This window comes from Castor canadensis, chromosome 4 (assembly GCF_047511655.1).
Source record: "Castor canadensis chromosome 4, mCasCan1.hap1v2, whole genome shotgun sequence".
Lineage (NCBI taxonomy): Eukaryota > Metazoa > Chordata > Mammalia > Rodentia > Castoridae > Castor > Castor canadensis.
The window spans coordinates 147281055-147303049 of NC_133389.1; the positions used below are offsets into that span (position 1 = coordinate 147281055).

Genomic DNA, 21995 nt, shown 5'->3' on the forward strand with positions numbered 1-21995 from the left:
ACTAGCTAGCATTTGTTGCCCTTAACGCAGAGAAACTAAAGCAGATACCTTAAAGCAACTGAGGCCAATAGGAAAAGGGGAACAGGTACTAGAGAAAAGGTTAGATCAAAAAGAATTAACCTAGAAGGTAACACCCACGCACAGGAAATCAATGTGAGTCAATGCCCTGTATAGCTATCCTTATCTCAACCAGCAAAAACCCTTGTTCCTTCCAATTATTGCTTATACTCGCTCTACAACAAAATTAGAAATAAGGGCAAAATAGTTTCTGCTGGGTATTGAGGGAGGGGGAGCGGGAGGGGGTGGAGTGGGTGGTAAGGGAGGGGGTGGGGGCAGGGGGGAGAAATGAACCAAGCCTTGTATGCACATATGAATAATAAAAGAAAAATGAAAAAAAAGAAAAGAAAATGTGGTATTTATAACCAATGGAATACTATTCAGCCATGAAGAAGAATGAAATCTTATCACTTGCAGGTAAATGGATGGAACTGGAGAACATCATCCTGAGTGAGGTTAGCCAGGCCCAGAAGACCAAAAATCATATGTTCTCCCTCATATGTGGACTGTACATCAAGGGCAAACATAAGGGGACTGGATTTTGATCACATGATAAAGTGAGAGCACACAAGGGAGGTATGAGGATAGGTAAGAAACCCAAAAAAAACCCCAACAAGATAGCATTTGATGTCCTCAATGCAAAGGAACTAATGCAGAAACTTTAAAGCAACAGAGGCCAATAGGAGAAGGGGACCAGGAACTAGAGAAAAGGTTAGTTCAAGAAGAATTAATTCAGAATGTAACACATATGTACAGGAAAGCAATGTGAGTAAACTCCCTGTATAGCTATCCTTATCTCAACTAGCAAAAACCCTTGGTTCTTCCTATTATTGCTTTTATTCTCTCATCAACAAAATTAGAGCTAAGGGCAAAATAGTTCCTGCCTGGTAGGCAGGGGGTGGGAGGGAGAAGAAGGGGGTGGGGGAAAGGAAGGGAGCAGGGGGGAAGGGGAGAGAAATGACCCAAACATTGTATGCACATATGAATAAAAGAAATTAAAAAAAAATAAAAGAAATCAACAGCAAAGAACTATAGAAATCACACAGACACATGGAGATTGGAACGATATACTTCTAATGGTGGGTTGCTGAAGAAACGGAGAAATTTTTAAATTCCTAGAATTAAATTAAATGAAAGTACACCATACCAGAACCTACGGAATACAGCAAAGGCAACTCTCAGGTGGAAGTTTATAGCAATGAGTGGCTACATTAAAAGAGACATCTCAAATAAACAACCTAATGATGCACCTTGAGACCTTAGAAAAATAAGAACAAGCCAACAAGTCAAACCCAAACTTAGTAGACAGAAAGGAATACTAAAGACCAGGGGATGAGGAGTAGAAGAATACAATAGATCAAGGAAACAAAGTTGGTTCTTTGAAAGATAAACAAGATTGACAAACCACTGGTCAAACTAACAAAAAAGAAAGAGAAGATTCAAATTAACAAAATCAGAGATGAAAAGGGGGTATTATAAAAGATACCAAGAAACTCAGAGGATCATTAGGGAATATTTTAAAAACATATACTCCAATAAACTGGAACTTCTAGAACAACACAATAAATGTCTAGACACAGATGACCTACCCAAATTGAACTAAGAGATTATAAACCTAAACAGAACTATAACAAGCAATGAGATTCAAGCAGTACTGAAGAGTCTCCCAACAAAGAACAGCCCAGGAAGATGGATTCACTGCTGAATTCTACCAGACCTTTAAAGAACTAACACTAATTCTCCTCAAACTGTCTCACAAACTAGAACCAAAATCAGATAAGGATATAACAACAACAACAAAAGAATACTATAGACCAGTTTCCTTCATGAACATAGTAATGGGACTGGAGATCATCATGTAATGAGAAATAAGCCAGATTCTCAAAGACAAATACTGCAGAGGCTAGGTTAAGGAATCAAAAAAAAAGAAAGAAAGAAAGAAAGAAAGGCATGAAAGGAGAAAAGATACTATTTGGGAAGAGGAAAGAGGCCAGCAGGAGGAGGCAGGACAAGAGAGGATAATAGGGGAATGACTATGATCAAAATACTTATATATGAAAATGTCATAATGAAACCCATCATTTTGTACACCTAATGTATGCTAATAAAAATAAGTATATACTCTTAATTAAAACGTTTTCTAAAAGTACACTTTTTTCCTGATTTTTTGGGGAAATTTGTATTACCAAGGTTTATATTCTTATGGTAAATGAGGAAATGTGAATGTATTAAAAATAAATAAAAAACAGATTCCTGTTCCCAAGCAATTTTCATGAACAATGAGGAATCTAGCAAGTCTCTACTTACAGATATTTATTGTCTGAACCACATAAAAATACTTCTGTGAGTAAACGCACCTAAGATTCTTTAACCAGTAAATGAAAGATGGCATGCTGAGCAATGCAATCCACGTTAGTAAGTTAATCACAGGGCTGTGCATGCGAAGGCTATCTTCAGCATCATTAGCAGATAAACGAAGGTGGTGCACACAAGAGTCTTTGTGGTGACTGGATTTTTTTTCACTTCTTTTAGCGTGTTTGGGATTCTATAAAGCAATAAAGTAAAAATGTCAACATACTAAGCTAACAAAAGTAATTTAATATTTTATTTAGAATGGTACTCAATTAACTTCATCGCTAAGTAGGTACATCTTTTCATTATCAAATAAAATATCAAAATTAACTTGTTTAAAACTACTTGAAAATGGTTATGGTTTTAACGTTTATTCTTTTTATTTTACTTGAGATGGAGTCTTGCTATGTTGCCCAGGCTCTCAACTCCTGAGATCAAGTAATCCTCTTGCCTCAGCCTCCTAAGTGCTGGGATTACAGGTGTGCTGCTATGCCCAGCTATATTCTTTTAACTTGCTATTTTCATTCCTGAGACTACATCCTCTAAGAATTACGCAAAATGAAATTTAAACCATAATAAATTGTAATAACAAAATGACATCGGTACTGACAAAGATCAAATTAAATTTAGAACAATTTAAGTATATTTTAGTATTTCTTTGCTTTCTTTTCTTAAATTCATAAAAGTTTTTAAGAAACATCCTAATGCTTCTAAAAAAGAGTCCTATTTTCTCATGTTCTTTCATATTAAAAGTTATGTAGAGTTTTGAAAATAAAACTTACCACTTGTTGACTATTTTTAAAAGTTGTTAGACTGGCTTGCAGATGAACAATCTAAGAAAAAGAAATTACTTTAATTTTACTTGTATTTGGAAATAAAAAGTACAGGCTTTTCTTTTAAATGAAAACCGAAGGGGTATAATCTGAAATTTAAAATTTAAACCAAAATTTCATTTAAGCATGTAAAAACATTCTTCTATGAAAGATAAAATAACGAATGCTTACTATCATGGATTAAAAAGACAGAAATGGAAACAAAACAAAACAAACTTCCAAAGTTTATATAGATACTAGGTATACCTATACCTTTTATACCCCTGACCCTATTTGAATGATGCCTAGCTATATCAAGTTTACATGTCTTATAGGTCAAAGATTTGATTATATTCAATACAACATAAAATAATTCAATTGTATATAGGAATAACATGTTAATTTATGAGGTTTCCTTCAAATTAAGTATCTGAGGAAGTTTTGTTTATTGGTTAATTGTTAGAAATACCTAATAAAAAACTCCCAAAATATCCTATTCTACATTAAAGTAACTCTGTTTATTCAGATGCACAAAAATTTCCTTTGGGAAGCTGAAAATAGCCTCTAATATGCATGAATTAGTGTTAAAAAATAGAGGCAGATAAATTTTGTTGAAAAAAGTAAAAAAATTTATAAAATATCTACTGTGATGTCAAGTATCTATGAGACTAACGTGCAGAGAATGCACTTAGGTAACCTTCTGGATTTTACTGCAAAGCTGTCAAGTCTTCTTGAAAGCTTTTTATTTCTTCAGTAAAATTATCAGCCTAATTACTTTTATCATTGTCTTCTGATTCTTTAGCAATACCTGTTAATATTTTATTATCTCACCATAAAAATTTGACCTCAACTAACAAAACTTATTGTTTTTTCTCATTCATCTTTAGCAATGTGAATAAAACCGTTCTAATAAAATGTTTAAAAAGTTAACATTTGCAAGGGCAAGAAGCAACCTAAAAGAGATCCTACCTTTTCTTCTGTTTTTTAAAACAAAAAACAACTTAGACCAATAATTTCAGTTCTATCCTTAACTGACCTTAAACACATAGTAAAGATAAGAAAGAAGTATGGCGAGCGCTCCACACGTTGTCCAACTGACTATAATCAAAACAACTGTCAAAAAGGGTAAGTCTGGTGATATCACCTTGATATCTTTAGGAAGTTCAGAGGGTCTGGAATAAAAAAAATAAAATTTAAAAATATAGCAAAAGATGTATTTATATAGTCACAGATAAGGAAAAAACGATATATAGACTGAGCATCTCTAATCTGAAAATCCAAAATATGAAATGCTTCAGAATTTGAAACTTTTTCCATGCCAACATAATGTCACAAGTAGAAAATTCTATACCTGACCTCATATTCAAAATGCAGGTACATTAAGAATATTGTGTAAAATTATCTTCAAATTATATAGAGAGAGTACATATGAAACATAAATGAATTTCTTGTTTGGACTTTGGTGCCACCCTCAAGATTTCTAATTATGTATATACAAATAGTCCAAAATCCAAACACCCGTCATCCCAAGCACTTCAGGTAAAGGATATTGAACCTGAAGCACTTCACTAGCCTCTCCTGCTTATTAATATGTAACTACTATGAGGTAAACAGTAGTAAACATTCTTAAATAAAGGCACTAGTCATATACATTTGATTTCTTAAGTTCTGAAACACACTGACAACTCATTTTTCATTCAGACATACTATGGCTTATAGTCGTTTGTACTAAGGGGAAAAAACACTGCCAAAGATGACCATTAGTTACAGAGTCTATGCCATACATCTCCAGTCTTGGTGGGAAGAAGAAATTTCCATTGTTTAAAGCCTTGAGATCAACATTCAGATGCTTGAAGGTGTTACTGTTGGAAACCTGTCAGAAGGACCCAGAAAAGTGGACCTGCTCCATAACCCCATGACATAAACCACATAGTACATCTTATATGGAAGAGAAATGGAAACTAGATTGGTGTTTTATCAGAAAAGCCTGCCAGTAACTTTAGATTCAAACTATGTTATTGGGCCTACAACACAACTGTATGCAGTGTTTTCAGAGCCTTTAAACATTTCATTTAACTAGATGCTGAAGATACTGACTGGAGTCTCTTGCCCTCAGGTTTGACTATAGAAGTCAGCATAAAAAGCAATGCAGAAGAACAATCCCTCCTAAGAAAGATTTAAAACCATGCAATTTGTCAAGCTTCTCTAATGAATTCTTGGGTACGAAGGTCAAAATCAAAGGTCTCATTTAGCTTACAGTATGTTATTAGCTTTGACAAAGTACAGCTTCAAATTCTAACCCATGCTTTTGCTAATTGTATAGCTTTCCTTAAAAAATAGTTTAGTGAAACATTAAGATTTTCTATCAGAATATAGAAATATAGAAATACAGAATATAGGAATATAATATATAAATTATATTCTATCAGAATATAATTCCTTTTTTTGTTTTTCAACCCTATTATTTAAGGTCCTTGTGCTTGTTAGCACCACTGAGCTATACCCCCCAGCTCTAATGTTTTTAACTAAGAGCAGTAAGAAGCAGAGTACAGCAATATATACCTGCAGTCCCAGCTGCTTGGGGGAGGGGCACAGAAGTTTAAGGTCAGCCCCGAGTAAAAAGTTAGTGAGACCCTCACACCCAATCAATAAGCTGGGTGTGGTTGTGTGTTCTTCCAGTCTGGGCAAAAATATAAGACCCTATTTAAAAAAAATAACTAAAGCCAAAAGGGGTGGGGAGATGGCTCAAATGGTAGAGCACCTGACTAGTAAGTGGAAGACCCTGAGTTTTCTTTCCCCAGTACTGCCAAGAGGAAAGAGAAAGCAGTAAGAAAGCTTTCAGTCATTCATTTCACCTTTTCAAAGCTAGCCACAATGAAGAAAGGAGTCTCACAGATGCAGAAGATACAAGGCCACTCCAGTAGGCAGTACATGTTCCAAACAGAAAAAGAATCAAGGATACAAGGGGGAAACACATACTCTGACTCGTTAAAACAATGGCATCTAATTCAGGTAATAATAATAGGTCCCATAATTCCTTAAACCATTTATACCTGTGGACAAAAGAAAACATAAATTGAAGGCAAAAACAGAAAATTCAACAAGTTACATTTAAGGATTTAATATTTGAGGTGTTATAGTTCTGCCATACCTAGTTTACAATTTATACTAAAGAACAATTCTCAATCCTTTTGAATGAAATAAGCCATTTATCTCCAAGTGAACCTACTGACATTCAAGTATGAGTCCTGAGTTTCAACATGGCTTTCCTGCCCCTGATCTCCACATTAATATATTCCTTTACTTTTTTAAGTCAGAAAGCCAACAGCTAATTGTAATACAGAATAAAATAGATCTAAATTATGGTTCTTAACCAAAAAAACACAAAGTGTGAATAAATTAAGAACAGAGTCATAACCAGGGTAGAGAAATGTAAAACACTTTCTATGAGAATTAAGAGAAAGTGATCAGAGGCACTGTTTCATTGATAAGCTATAATCATTTGTGTCTGTCAATATGGGATACTCAAAGGTCATATACATACACGTAGAATATTTATATCCACTTACAATTATTATGTCCTTGTATATGTACAGTGTAAGTTAGATTGATATATAGAAGTTCAGCAATTACTTTTGAAATAATCACACTACTGCAATAAATGCTGATGTACTCATTAGGTCTTTTCTTAAAAGAAAAATCCTATTTTATGAAACAGTTCAATTAACAAATCGGTACGAAAATTTATAATGTAATATAGACTCAAACATATTGTTTTATGTATAAATTATCACAAATAATAAAACTTACCCCAACAAAAACTTAATCATAATTACAAAAGGATCAACTTTGTATGGTTTGGCTTCTTTATCCAATATGGTAGCATATTCTAAGCAATAACCTGGTGACACAAAAAACAATATATGAAATAGAGAATTCACAGTAAATATGAAATGTATTTTATTTTGCATTGTCTATAAAAGTAATATATACATATAACATAAGAACATTTTATATCAGAAAATACAAGGATTTCCACTACTATCACAGAGTCTATTCTTGAAAGAATAAAAGTTACAGTAATTCAATGGTTCTTATACAAGAGTGCATATCCAGTCATTTGTAAAGCAAAAGCAAGGAGTCGAAGCTAAAGATTCATCATCTTTATTTTCACAAATCTCCACAAGTCACTATTTTTTAAAATAGTTTTATTGAGATATTACTCATGTCGTACAATTCATCCATTTAAAGGCTATACAATTAAGTGATTTTTAGTATATTCACAGTTATGCATCCATCACTAGTCTTAGTACATTTTCATCATCCCCCCAAGGAAACTTTGCTCCCCCTAACAACTGTCACTCTCAAACTGTCCATTCTTAAGCAACCACTAATCTACTTTCTGTCACTATACATTTGTTTATTCTGAACATTTCACAGAAATGGAATCATATAATGCATGGTCCTTTGTGATTAGTACTTTCACTTAGCATTTTTTAAGATTCACCCATGTTGTAACCTGTATCAGTACTTCGTTTCTTTTTATTTCTCCAAGATACTAGGTATCAAATCCAGAGCTTCATGTATGCTAGGCAAGTGCTCACCACTGAGCCACACACCCCTAGCCTTTCATTTCATTTTATTACTGAATAATATTCCATTGTATGGATATATTACATATTGTTTATTCATTCAGCAACTGATGGACATTTGAGCTATTTCCACTTTTTTGTTATTATGCTATTGTGAATAATACTCATAAGAACGTTTGTGAACAAGTTTTTATGTGGATCTGTGCTTTCATTTCTTTTGGGTGTAATTCTAGAAACAGAGGTGCTGAGCTATATGGTAACTCTGCTTAGTTGTATGAAGAATTGTCAGATTGTTTTCTAATGCAGCTCTTCAATTTTATATCTTCACTAGCAGTGTATGAGGTTCCAATTTCTTTATATCTTTGTTAATACTTGTTATTACCTTTTTTATTATAGTCATTCTGGTAGTGGGTTGATCCCAAGATGATTTCTGACATGTACCCTTGGTGCAGAACTATCTGTTTAATTGGATTGAGACATAACCCTATACTTAAAATTCCTCTAGAGTAATTAACATCAAATATCCCTGGAATCTATGTAGATAATTCAGTAAATTCTGTGTATTTCAGAATAAAACAAAATTAGTATAAAGTCCTTCTTTCATTTTCAAAACAACAGACATATATTCGTGTCTGGTTGACCTAATATTGCCAAAATAATCTCTTCATTAAAAAGTTAGGTGTCGTTCAGATCACACCTAAGGTTACCTCCCTCTCCCTGGAATAAGGGATAACAGATGAAAATGAACTGCAAAGACAGACCTGAAGTCAGTAAAGGGCATGGAGCAGCTGCAGAAGGATTTGGCAAGATGGAAATGGTAGAGGATTGCTTTTATTTATTTTGGTCTCACTCTTTTTTCCCTATCTCCTGTCTCTATTGATTACTCTCCAAACCCAATAAAAGCTTAAAGACAAATCTTAGGCTCCTAGGAAACTGTTTTGTTATACTCCAGGTGGCAGGTTAGCTATTTGCTATATATTTTACATCTCCCTCTTCAGAAACATTTTCTACTCCTTATTGTGCTCTGACTCTCAAGAGGCTTAATTTTATGGACAGGTCTCTGGTTAGGGTCAGTGAATGGATGTCACTAGTAAACAGTAGGAAGAAATAAGGCTATGGTATGTATTTCCCCACCTTTCCCACAAGATGACAGTGACTGCAGTCATTGTAGCTCTAATAACATCACCCACTCCTGCAGCTCTCTAGCTTTGCCTCCAGATTCTCTTGCCCTGGTACGTAGGAGTACTAGATGACCCTACTGCTATCATCTCTTGATGGATTCCCTTAACCCTGCACATACTTTTGAAATAGCTCCTTCATTAAAATCCCAACTATTCTACAGCCTAGTATACCAAATGCCTACCACGTGCTTGGCACTATACTAAGCACATAATGGAGAACAAGGTGCCTTCAATGAGGCTCTACATCTTAAAGACAGCCCCAGAATTGAGGTACAGAATAGGTGTAAAATGGAAAAAAAAAATTTTTAAATAGAGAATTTTCTTGGAGATGTCCTGAAATTTTGAGAATTACAAACCCTAAGAACTTGGGAGACATGTGCTATGAATCTTCTGTCTTATTTAATAAGACATGTAAGATGAAAAAATGGTTATAAAGCATTGGCCCAGCTGGGTGCCAGTGGCTCATGCCTGTAATCCTAGCTACTCAGGATGTAGAGATCAGGAGGATTTCAGTTCAAAGCCAGTCCCAGGCAAACAGTCTGTGAGACCCTATCTTGAAAAAACCCATCATAAAAAAGGTCTGGTGGAATGGCTGAAGTGGTAACCGCACCTGCCTAGCAAGAGGGAGGCCCTAAGTTCAAACCTCAGTGCCACCAAATAAATAAATGAAACAGTCGTCCACAGAGAGGAAAAGAGTGAAGGAGAAAAAAAGGGAGGGAAAGATGGAGGGAGGGGGAAGTATGAAGGCAGAGGAAGGGAAGGAAAGGAGAGGCGAGGATAGGGAGGAAGGGAACTGACATGGGAGAAGATTAAAGAGTGGATACCGACTAGTAGGCATCAGTGAAATATTCAACACTGAACTATTTTTGCTGTTGCTGCAGAAGCAGCAGTTATGGCAGGAGGAGGGAAGCATAGGTTGGAAAAGAATCTAAATCCTATCAAGCCTACAGTTCCAAATTCCAATTTATAAAAAATAGAGAAGATAGAAGAACATTTCAACTTTACCTTGGGGCTATTATCAGCAAAATCCAAACTATGCGAAACACAAACATACAAAAACAATTGTGTTCAATAAATTACAAGAGAGGGGAAAAAAAAAGACAGAGATGGAGGGTGGAACCTATAGCTTAAGGAATTTAATGATTAAATCTAATAACAAACTGCAATGTGAGGATCTTATCTAGCCACTGTTCATTTATATTTGGAGAGGAGGCACTGGGGATTGAACTCAGTGCCTTGAGCCACTCTGCCAGCTAATTTTATGTTGGTTACTTTTGATATACGGTCTCACTTTATACCTGAGTTGGCCTGGATTGCTATCCTCCAGCTCTCTGCCTCCTGTGTATAGCCAGGACTACAGGCCTCAGCTACTGAACCAGGATAATTTTTTAAATCACTTTATAGTACTAAAGGCATTATTAATTTTTTGATGTGTACTGTGATTAAATTTTTGTCCCTTTTAAAGACATAAACACTGAAAAATAACTATTACATTGTTTGATTCCTACACGTATTTCTAAAAACAAATTTCTATAGACTCAAAATAGAGATATTTTTCCCATTAAAAAATGGCACTGATACAAAAGTGACAGGTTGGTAATTTGTAGGTACCACAAACTGGAAGTCTCTAGACTAGTTGTCCCAAACCAGTTTTAGAACTGGTAGTTAATAATGGAAAAGGAAAAAAGATTCAAGGAAGACTGGTCATAAAATCACATGCTGTTTTGGAATTTCCAAGGATGGCAGTGGTGGCTTTTATTATGTGGCTATTTTTAAGAACTCCTTTATTACATCTCCTAATTCAACATAATTTAATCAGGTATACACATGGAAGTAATCATTGTTCTACTTTAAAACTTGTAACAAAATTAACTTAAAAATTATTAGCATTTTTACCTGTTGAGAAAAGAGAGTATAACTGTCCTCCATAAGCAAGAAGGATACTAGATACAACATAAGCAGGAAGAGCTCCACCATGAAATCTAACTACCTAGAAAACAGGCAAATCAATAGGCAACTTCTGAGCATTCATGTTAATGAAATAAATGTACTTTCACACAAAATAAAAGTTACTGTTCACACTTTTCCTGACATAGCCACAATGATATTTTCAGTAATGAGCATTAAAAACCCTTAAGTAAAATAATGTATATCACATAGTAGAAACATCTAAATTTTTCATCAAAGGCATAAATGAGTAGCATATACTACAAAACTGCTTGCCAAGGATATACTATAGTTCAAGAAAGAAACTAAACATATTACATGCATTATCTCATGCCCTCCTCCCCCAAAATTCTTTGAGACAGTTCTTATTCCTAAATTCAGGCATAAAAATTTGGGTATTGAGAGCCTAAGTGCCCTGCACAATTTCAAATGTTAACAGGTAAGTTACTTACCTCTTCTCTGTGTGTTTATCAGTAAAATGGTTACAATAAAAGCACTAACAGGTAGTGATGAAAATTAAATCTACTCACTGGGTAAGGCATTTAGAATATTAACTTTTACATAAGCTTTCATAAAACCTTAGCTGTCATTATTAACCTTTTATGTCCATCATTAAACTGTAAATCCTGTGTAACTGAAATTTAAACTCAGCCTGAGATCATAATCATTATGTTATAGTGCTTCAAGTCATTCTATCAGTTGATCCAATCTGTACAAAACTGACATACATATAAATAAAAAAGTATCAAGTACTTTTTTCCATTTTTAATTGTATGAAACAATGGACTTCATTTTGACATTTACATATATGCATATCAGGTACTTCTTTCAGTGATCAGTCTTACAATTTACCTTAAGCTTTTCTCTATTCCACAGAAATTTTCAGAACAAAAACAGACTCCCTTCATAATCTGATGAAATCTATGGAATTAAAAATTTATACAAAATAGTGTGTAAAATTTCAGAAAGAGTAGGATCTCCCTGAAGATCCTCCATGGATTTCCAGGTTAACAGAGATTAGAAAAATTCAAAAAATTTATATCCTATCCTCATGATTTATAGTTTATAGCTTTAAGTGAAAAAAGGGAAGGTTGAATAAAAGGAAAAGTGCCATTTTTTTCTATCTATTAACCTAAATGATACTGTCTGCTAATGACAGCCTAGGAAATACAATAGAGCACACATTAGAGCATGGAAGGAAGGCTGGGCAGTGGCTACTTGGGAAGCTGAGGCAGGAAGATAATCTGAGCCTAGGAGCGGGGATACCAGTTTGAGTAACAGCAAGAGATCACATCTCAAAGATAAAGGAAAAAAAAACCTAAACAAAAAAACTATATGGAAGGAAAGTTAAGCAGCCTAGCAGGCTCAGGGGTCAGACCCTAGATTTAGACCCTAGCAGGCTCAGGGGTCAGACCCTAGATTTAGACTCTTGCTTTTGCCTCTCACTAGCTCATGACTTTGGGCAAATTACTTTATTCTTCGTTCTATCTACACTCTCATCAGTAAAATGAAGTAGCACCTACTTCACAACAGTGTTAAGGCTTAAATGTGTTTATAGTTGTAAAAGGGAGTTGAAATAGTAACTAACACATTGTAGGATGATTAAAAAAACTTAGCTGTGATTATTAACCATCAACACCCTTAGCTGTCTTTAGAATCTTGTAAGAGATCTATACAGAGTCTTCTGAACATAAAATTTCTTTTACTGATAAAGTGCCATTGCTATGAGCACTGAATGCTATACTGAGCCACGGTTACAGCTGGGTACACAAGGTACCACTAAATCAACAATCATAAACTGGCCTTCATGGCTATAGTTAAAGTATGGACATGCTTCATTTATTTGACACAGTGTTTCCTAAAACTTTGAATTAGATGTCAACATTGAAAAATTGGAAGATTTCACCTAAAAGCTCAAAGATTTCAGTTTCTCTTAAAAATTTAAAGAGCAAGCAATATTGGACTTCCTAACTACATTAACAAGATTTGCAAGCATTTACAGAACTCTTTTTGAGAGAGTAACTTTCAGTTAACTTTTTGTCCTTTTTCTCATAATAGTCCAAAGAACACGTAAACATTGTCTTTCCTTTTCTAGGAAAAAACCCCACTAATTTTATGAAAAAATAACTTATTCAAAGGCTACAGATTCTCTCAAGTGTTTTTTCTTTGTCTTCCCTGGTTTTCTGTAACTATATAAACATTAAAAATATGTATTTTTTTTTAAAATGAAAAATATACATTACACAGATTTTATTCATTCTTTTAGCACCCACAAGCTAAAATTTTAAACAGGCATAAACGAAAAGCATGTTGCATTTTTCAATAATTTTAGAAGGACTTAATTACCACCATTTAAAAAGTATCCACCTCTGATCCTGTAACATCAAGATATCCTGACTAAAAAATGTCCACATCTAAGCAAAAACATTACTCTGTCCTCTTTTGGTGTACAATAGTGCTTGACTGTAGTGTACCTAGATAACCTGACTTTTCCTGTCACTAATCTGAAATATGGGCCACAGGGATGATATGGACAAGGGGATGCTGTATCTTCACTCTAAACATGTCCAAAGTAACATGTCTTTTGGAAATGATAAAAATACCATAGCACAAATTCTTCCTCTATAAGAGGTAATTAATAATCGGTCCTTTAACATTTTAGAAAATTGTAAGCATCTATGGTGCTATTTTACAACTTAAAAACATTTAATCTTTCCATAATTAAGTATAAAATTATGTTTTTACTTTTTTTATTATTGTTGTACTGAGGGCATATGGTGACATTTACAAAAATTCTTGTCATATATCATAGCTGAACTCACCCCCTCCAAGAGTCTCCTTTCTCCCCCTCTCCCCATTTCTGGAATAGTTTGAACAGGTCTCATTTTTCTATTTACACACTTGAGTACATAATATTTCTACCATATTCACCCTCCTACACCCTTTCCTTATATCTTCCCCCTCCCACTGGTACCAACCCCCCCCCCACACAGGACCTGTTTTGCCTTTGTGCTGTTTTTGAAAAAAAAATTTTTTTGTTTGCTTAAGATAACTATACAGGGTGTTTCATTGTGACAGTTCCATGTATATATGTATTATAAACCAAATTGGTTAATTCCCTCTACTTTTCTCTTTTCTACATCAGTACCCTTCTTATGGTGATTCATCAACCAGATTCACCTTCTTAACTATCTTCTTTTATTCTCCCTCTCATATGTGACATCCCCTTAGCATGACCTGTTTTTCATAATATTGCTTGTATTTGTGTAAGTACAAAATTCTTATATATTAACTCAGAAATCTGTTATGTTCACAATGTAACAATAATCAACATCTAGTTCTCATCACGTTGTTCTAAGGATCAAATGAGATAATGCATATGAAAATGGTTCTAATTCAATTCTGATTTGCGCATTTTATTACAATTACAGTATTATGACTTAAAAAATATACACCTGGATCACAAAATATGACAAATTAAAAATAAGGAAAAGTGGGATGGAGATGTGGCTGAAGTGGTAGAGCTCCTGCTTAGCAAGCGTGAAGCCCTGAGTTCAAACTCCAGTGCCACAAAAAAAAAAAGAAAAAAGAAAGAATTGTATTTAAAACTATAGTTCCCTAATAAATGCCATCTATGTCCAGATTACATAATTTTACAAATTCTAATGATACTAAATATTATCTGTAGTTCTACTACTTGAAAAATTATTTTTGTAATGTTATTTACAAATAAATTTCAAGAAATTTAACTTGTTATTTATTTTTTAGAAATGGGGCCTTGCTATATTGCCAAGACTGGCCTCAAACTTCAGACTTAGGCAATCTTTCTGCCTCAGCTTCCCAAGTAGCTGGTACTACAAACAGAAAAGTTACTATGCCCAGCTCACATTTATCTATGATAAAATTTATTTTTATTTTTTACTAACTGAGCATGCACAATTTAAAAAGTCCTTTGATAATGTTCATTTATATGTCAGAGTCTACAGAATTTATTAAGCTATGAGTTATAAGAAACATGAAGGCCTTAATATAAAATTTATTTAGGCAAATATTTTAATTTGCTTGAGAATCAGTATCAGCTCTCATTTCCAAAATGTATCAAACATGAAAGCATCACCTTAAAAGGAAGGGTTGATCAACTATGGCCTACGGACCAAGAATGGTTTTGAGATTTTTCTGAAATCCAAAAATAATTAAGAAAAAGAAGAAAGAAGAAATAAACAGCTGCAGCAGTTAGAGCAAGCAAGAAGACTGAATGCAGTCTGCTAAATTACTGATTTTTGCAGAAAAAGACCATTTCCAGTATCTATTCACAATGCAATACAACCAACCAGAAATCTTTCTTACCTGCCCAAGTATTTGTGCAAAGGACGTCTTAACAGTCACCTAGTTCAAAACAATTATTTTAAGAAAAAGAGGTTACTTTCCCTAAACTCCTTTCGTTCACACTTTATTAAACTAAGAACATTCTACATATCCTTAATATGGTAAATTTTGATAATAATAAATCTAAAGGTACAAGAGATTTTAAAGAATCTTCTGAACCACCACTTAAATTGTATAAAGTACAGTTTTACCAGTTAGTGCATTTTCTAGTATCTAATTCCTCAACAACTTGATGAAGCTGTGATATGTGTTGTACACTTTTAATAAATAGGATATTTAGTTAACCAAAATATGTTATGGACAAATCATATTTAAAGAAATTGAAGGCAAAATAATATTATTATAATTATCTCTGCTCTAAATGTATCCTTTTTTGATATTTAGGAAGTCTGGGAAAAGAAGACAAATTTTTCTTAGGGAAGTTACACATGACTATGTTTTATCAAAATAGGGACTTCACGAAAATATGCAATGCCAGTAAAAACATGAACATTTTGAAAGTACACAGTATTTGGAGCCAAACTGACAACACAATTCTTACTATCACTTTAATATTAGAAATATGGAAGTGTAGGTTAAAAAACACAAAAGAAAGTGTTTATAATGGTTTGTCAGAAATACTGCAAGGTATCAGAGCATTCACGAATTTCATGAATATAAATTAATTCAAAACACAGGTCCAACTAAAACTTGGTTGTGGGAACAGATTCTATTAATTTAACAATACCAATCCTAGTTTACTCTAAGAAAGTTAGTTTTATTTAAGAATCCAAATATTTAAAGCTTAAATTAACACAACTGAGCAGAAATAAAATATTTCACATAAATCAGGGGGCTGTGGTGTCACTACCATTGAAATGCATTTATTAAAATATTTTAAATGTTTCTTATATTTATTGGCTTACACATCACCATATATCTGCAGTTAACATAAAAGTCAACTTTAGTGCTGGTGGAGTGCCTCAAGTGATAGAGCACCTGCCTGGCAAGTGTGAGGCCCTGAGTTCAAACCCCAGTACTGTCAAAAACAAACAAAAAGAAGTCTACTTTACACAACTTACCTCATACTGACAGTTCGATGATGTATACATTTTTAATAATGCCACATGGCTGTCATTTTCTGGTTGAGCAATATGAAGTTTCACAGAAATTTCGGTGGTAGATGGAACCCTGAATAGATCATGTAATTATGAATTCTCAAATGCAAAACGGTGGTAAACAGCCAAGGTTAAGGCAATCCTCAAAACAATATAAAGAAATAAAGTACAGAAAGGTAGATGACAGATACATTATTGTGGAAGGACATTTGTTCAGTCAAAAATAACTGTTTGAATGCTCCCTCTCTAGGACTTAAGAGCTGGGGGAGATAGAGGAAAGTGATCAAATTTCAAGGAAGTAAGGTTTAAGTTCAATATTATTTAATAAATATTACATATTATTATAAATTATGGTCACAATGTTATAAGATATATACATTTTAGAGTGTACTTTAACAATTCATGTGATTTAAATAAATTAAGCAGAGTATCTTTTATTCAAAAACATCAAAATTTAAAGTAAATTTTTTTAAGTACTTACTGGGCAATGGTTAGTGAATCTTCATAAGACCAGGGAATATGAAGTTTATAGATACTAGTTATTTCTTCTGTTAAAACACAAAAGAAGAGAAGCATTGCTCACCACATGTTACTTAAATTTTACATAAGCTACTATAATAACTAATTACACAATTGCCCATTTCTTAAAAAATAAATAGTATGAGTTCTATCACATAAGAAATTACGGAGAATTCCTATATAATTATGATTTAACTAGACTTAAAAGGTATTAGGACATATGGACAGAACTAAGAAGCTAGAAAAATATTAAACAGCTAAATCTAAATTACTACTATAAGACATATATTTATTAATTTTTAAAATGTGGATATTCAAACTGAAACAGATTATAATACTTTACTGTTAAGAAAAGGTCTATGTTAAATCCCTTGGTAAATCTCTTTTCTGTTGTCATCTATATACTTATCCTTCATGCAAAAACATAAAAAAGGAAAAATATCAAAGAGTAAGTAGTATAGAAAATTCAAATGGAGGCCTATTCATTCTTCAAACGACAGTACTATTTCCTGTATATTTTTCAGAAAATACACTTACCTTTGACTCCGGAGCACTTGCTTACCACATTGATTTTAAAAGCTTGGTATATCTAATAGAATTTGACCACAAAAACAAAAAACAAAAGTTTTATTTGTTTAATGAAATAGTAAAGTTAAATCAGATCCTTCTTGTTATAGTCAGGATAATTACCTGTCCAAAGTTCAGAAGCTCTATATTGTAATACAGGCCGCTTGTATTTAGTATTACTTTCCTTGAAGACAATCCTATTGAAGTAAAAGTACTATATTACTGAGAATACCAAAAAATTTTTTTAATGCACCAATTTCTTAAATAACATTAAAACAATGCCAACAGTTTTGAAATGAAAAAATAGTCTATATGCTTTCACTTCTGGTATGGAGAAATCAACTCCTAAAAATTCAATTATCCTACAAGAAACTCTTGACAAAACACAGTATTAAAAATGACTTTCAGTTACACTAATAGTGTTTTTAAAAAGCCAAGTACTTATTTCTAATTTCAGAAACATATGATTTCCTTGTAGATCTTTTTTCATAAGCTTGTTATCTTAAATGACATAGATCATTCAGAGTTGTTATTTCTGTATTGTTCTAAGCATTTTGTATCAAAAACAGAAAAGGGTACAGGGGGGAGAGGATAAAAACTGTAAAGGATGTTTCCTATCTCAAATAACACAGATTCTTTTTATGAAATATATATGTACATATATTTGTTACATATATGTATTATACATGTAAATATAAGATATTTAAAGGATGAAGTGTATCAAAAGAGCACAAGAGCCAACCAAAAAGGGCTCCTAATAGCCAAAGCTGGAACAACTTAACCAAAAGAATATATAATGATGGTATTAGATTATAACCTGATTTAAAAAAAAGTATCTATGAGACTATACTGAAATTAATTAATTGGAGAGAAGGAATGATTTCATCTCTCAGGAAGAATTTCAATAAATGTACAATGTCAGAGTAATATTTGCTAAAGACTAGATGAGCCAAAAGATGTGAGTTATTCTAAAGAAATAACTTTAAAATAGTGAATTATTTTAAAGAAAAACACAATATTTACACATTTTCAAAGTATCTCCTCCAAGATATTTATTAGCTTTACTGTGGAGAAACCTGGCAGGCACCACCTTAATTAACAAAGAGATCAAGGTTAACATCACCAGTAATTACATAAATCAACATCATGGATCTTGACAAGATACAATGAGAAACACACATCACTTTTGTGGTATTCTTGGCAAAATGCATAACCTCAGTCTAATAATAAGGAAGCATTAGACAAATCCAAACTGAGGGAGGTTCTACAAAATAACAGACCAGCATTCTCTGAAGGTTTTAAAGTAGCAAGGACTGAGAAACTCATACATTACAGTTGTTGTAACAAATGCAAGGTAGGAGCCTGGAGGAGGAGAAATCAGTGGAAAAACAGATGAAGACAAAGCCTATTATTCGTAAAGTTAGGAATGTTATACCAATGATCGTTTTAAAAATTTTGTTAGCCAGGCATAGTGGGACATGCCTGCAAGGCAGGATGAGGTAGGAGAATGGTGAGTTCAAGGCCTGCTGGAGCTACATACACAAACCCCTGTCTCCAAAAAAAAAGTATTTATGTAAGAGGTAAACATCAAGAAAAGAAGGGTAAAGGATATAAAGGAACTCTGTGAACTGTTTTCTAACATTTCTGTCTCAACTTCTTTCAAAATAAAGTTTATAAGAATATTTAAGTCTTGAAACCTTCATAAGGAAGATAACAATTAATGCTCTATAATACTTTTTAAAGGGCTGTGCATATAGCTCAGTGGTACAGCACCTGCCTAGCATGTACAAAGCTCTGGGTCTGATCCCCAACACCTCAAAGAAATTTTGTAAAAGAGCCAGTAAAAGCATAAATTTCACATAAGAAAACATGACACACATGCATACAACACTTGATTACTACAAATTATGTAATTATGGAAAAAATACTTTAAAAATTCACTTCTAAGAAGATGACTGCTTATCTAGTATGAGACTCAAACCACTGAGCCACATATGATTATTCTAAGAACTACACTTGAAACAAGGCTCTGCTTTACTGCAACTAGCTAGCAAAATATATAAGCACTCTGTTAAAAATAAGGGTTCTTCTTAAGAGTTCCAAACACAAAGTACTTACCAAAGGAAAAAAGATGAGTTACAGGAAGTTGTATGGATCTTGTCTCTTTTTTAAAAAATTCACAATCTACAACAAACTGAAATACAAAACATTGATTTATTAGAAAAAAACAGAATTAAGCTTAAGAGTAAAGTATCTTGTCTTTTGAATGAACAATAAGCCTATGACCTCAGCTTTAGATAAAGTGGATCATTGATGACACTGTAACTGTATCCTAGGTGGCAAGAATTCAAGGAGAGAAGCTGAAGAAACTTGATAAGCAAATTTACCCAATTAAGTTAACTGAAATCACTGCTGCATCATTTCTATAATAATAGACTCCTAGCAAGTTTTCTTAAAAGTTTAGTATTTATAGAAGGACATTAAAGATAGATCAAAGAATTGAGATTCAAAGCTAACTTAAGATTAATTAAAGATTTAGGCAATATATCTCTAAATATTTTCATAGTCAAAAAGAAAATGTAATACTACCTTTTTTTGAAACATCCTACATTATCTATAGGCTAAACAGACTATAAAGGAATATGGAGACTTTCTGCCATTCACCTACAAATAGCTAATGTTAATTGTGTGAAATTTCCAGTCCACCAGCTATTATAGAAAATGGGGGAAAAAGGTATTACATGTAAAGAAAAAGATATTCAAAAAAGGAAGTCTACAAAGTACAATGGACCCCTCCAATTTCTGTGGTGACATTTCTTTTTTAATAACATTTTTTAAAATCTGTAAGAAACTTTGTCCTCAGCTATCTGCAAGAGAAACTGTTCCAGTGAAGGTTAAGATTAAAATAATCTCCACAATAGGAACTGACAAAAAAAAAAAATGTATCCCAGGACTGGGGGTGTGGCTCAAGCAGTAGAATGCCTGCCTACCAAGCACAAGGCCCCAAGTTCAAACCCTAGTACTGTCAAAAAAAAAAAAAAAAAAAGTCAGTAGAGTCTATTATAGGCTTTTCTGACAACTAAACTTTGGCTACCTTTTGGGTAGATTTTGTGTTTGAAAGGAAAAAATAGAGGGAACTGCTACTAGTATACATATGTACTACATAAAACAGGAAAAAAATTCATTTCTCTCTCTTGAAAGGCAAAGAGCAGAATCAGATATTTTCACAAAGTACTTTTAAATGAGTTATGAAACAAGGAGGGAGGTTTTTTTGGTGGGACTGAGGTTTGAACTCATGGCTTCATGCTTGCAAAGCAGGTCCTCTACCACTTGAGCCACACCTCCAGCCCATTTTGCTTTGGTTATTTTGGAGATGGGGACTTGCAAACTATTTGTCCAAGCTGGCCTCAATTCACAATCCTCCTGATCACAGCCTCCCAAGTAGCTAGGATTATAGGTGTGGGCCACCTGCATCTGGATAGAGAAGCAGTTTTTAAAAGTAATTTCAATTGCTTTGTATAGGTATTTTAAAATAACAGAATTTTTACTATTGCTTTAAAAATTTGGCTGTGCCACTAGCTTTGTAAAAAGGAATAAATCCTTATCCAAGAGACAATTCAAAGGTCTATCTCTAAAACATTCAAGGTAAGTAAATTTCTAGTGAATTTAATTATTTTGTTTTCTGTCATCAAAAAATGCACATGAATCCACATTTGCATTTCCTAAAGCATTATCAGTTGGTTTGACTTTATTTACATTGCCTATTTGAATATATGCAGCTTTCTGATGATGGGCTATAAGACAGACATAAAAAGTTATGAAAGTCCTAACTTATTCTAGTGAGATAGTGTTGTGTAACAGTAGAGACAGCAATGTTACTTTCCAAAGAGCATTAAAACATATTACATATTTATAAGGCTGCTAAATTGTCTATTTGCAGAAAAGCTCATTAAATTTTGGAATTACCAGAGGTTTTTTCAAGTTTGGGAAAGATGTTAGATTCATTCAAAACCAACTTACCTGTCAGCAAAACCCTTAAAGAGAGCTTATAGTACTGAAAATGCTGAATTACCTCTCACTTGAGCTAAGCAAAACAAAACAGTGAATCCATTATGAGGTACTTGTGAGAGTAAGTCTCTGAAATGACTCCCAATTACATCCCTCTTTTGCTTTCTCTAATTTCTTTAAAATTTTTCTAATTAATTTGGTCACAAATCTCACCAACTTTCTCGTTAAAGAAACATTTTTTGAGCCTTTATGTGGTAGTGTCACACTAAAGGTTGAGGAAACAAAGTAACTTATCTAGTCTTACTCTCAAAGAATTCAAGAAATTTCTCAAAGAAGTTATAAACAAAGTATCATGGTATTAAGTAAATGTTACTGAAGGAGTCTGGAAAAGGAAAGGGACCCTTAAAATTGAATCTTGAAGACAAGTTCGCTGGGTTAAATGGGAAATAGTAGTAGTACAGGGGGGCTTTTTAACTA

General features: G+C 33.3%; 1 protein-coding gene across 3 annotated transcripts in view; it reads right to left on the reverse strand.

Annotated features, from left to right (window-relative positions):
• Pgap1 (post-GPI attachment to proteins inositol deacylase 1) overlaps nt 1-21995 on the reverse strand; it is an 80807-nt gene that overhangs the window by 15608 nt on the left and 43204 nt on the right. For all 3 annotated transcript variants that reach the window (XR_012447316.1, XM_074071323.1, XM_020167491.2), the window contains 12 exons: nt 19629-19704; nt 17634-17707; nt 17481-17532; nt 16906-16972; nt 16389-16497; nt 15289-15327; nt 10891-10984; nt 7032-7122; nt 6077-6274; nt 4258-4393; nt 3192-3242; nt 2415-2602 (listed from right to left, as the gene is read on the reverse strand). Coding sequence is in view for 2 of the 3 variants with exons in the window: in XM_074071323.1 (XP_073927424.1) it covers nt 2415-2602; nt 3192-3242; nt 4258-4393; nt 6077-6274; nt 7032-7122; nt 10891-10984; nt 15289-15327; nt 16389-16497; nt 16906-16972; nt 17481-17532; nt 17634-17707; nt 19629-19704 (1175 nt within the window). In the remaining variant the exon portion in view is untranslated. The remainder of the gene's footprint in view (nt 1-2414; nt 2603-3191; nt 3243-4257; nt 4394-6076; nt 6275-7031; nt 7123-10890; nt 10985-15288; nt 15328-16388; nt 16498-16905; nt 16973-17480; nt 17533-17633; nt 17708-19628; nt 19705-21995) is intronic.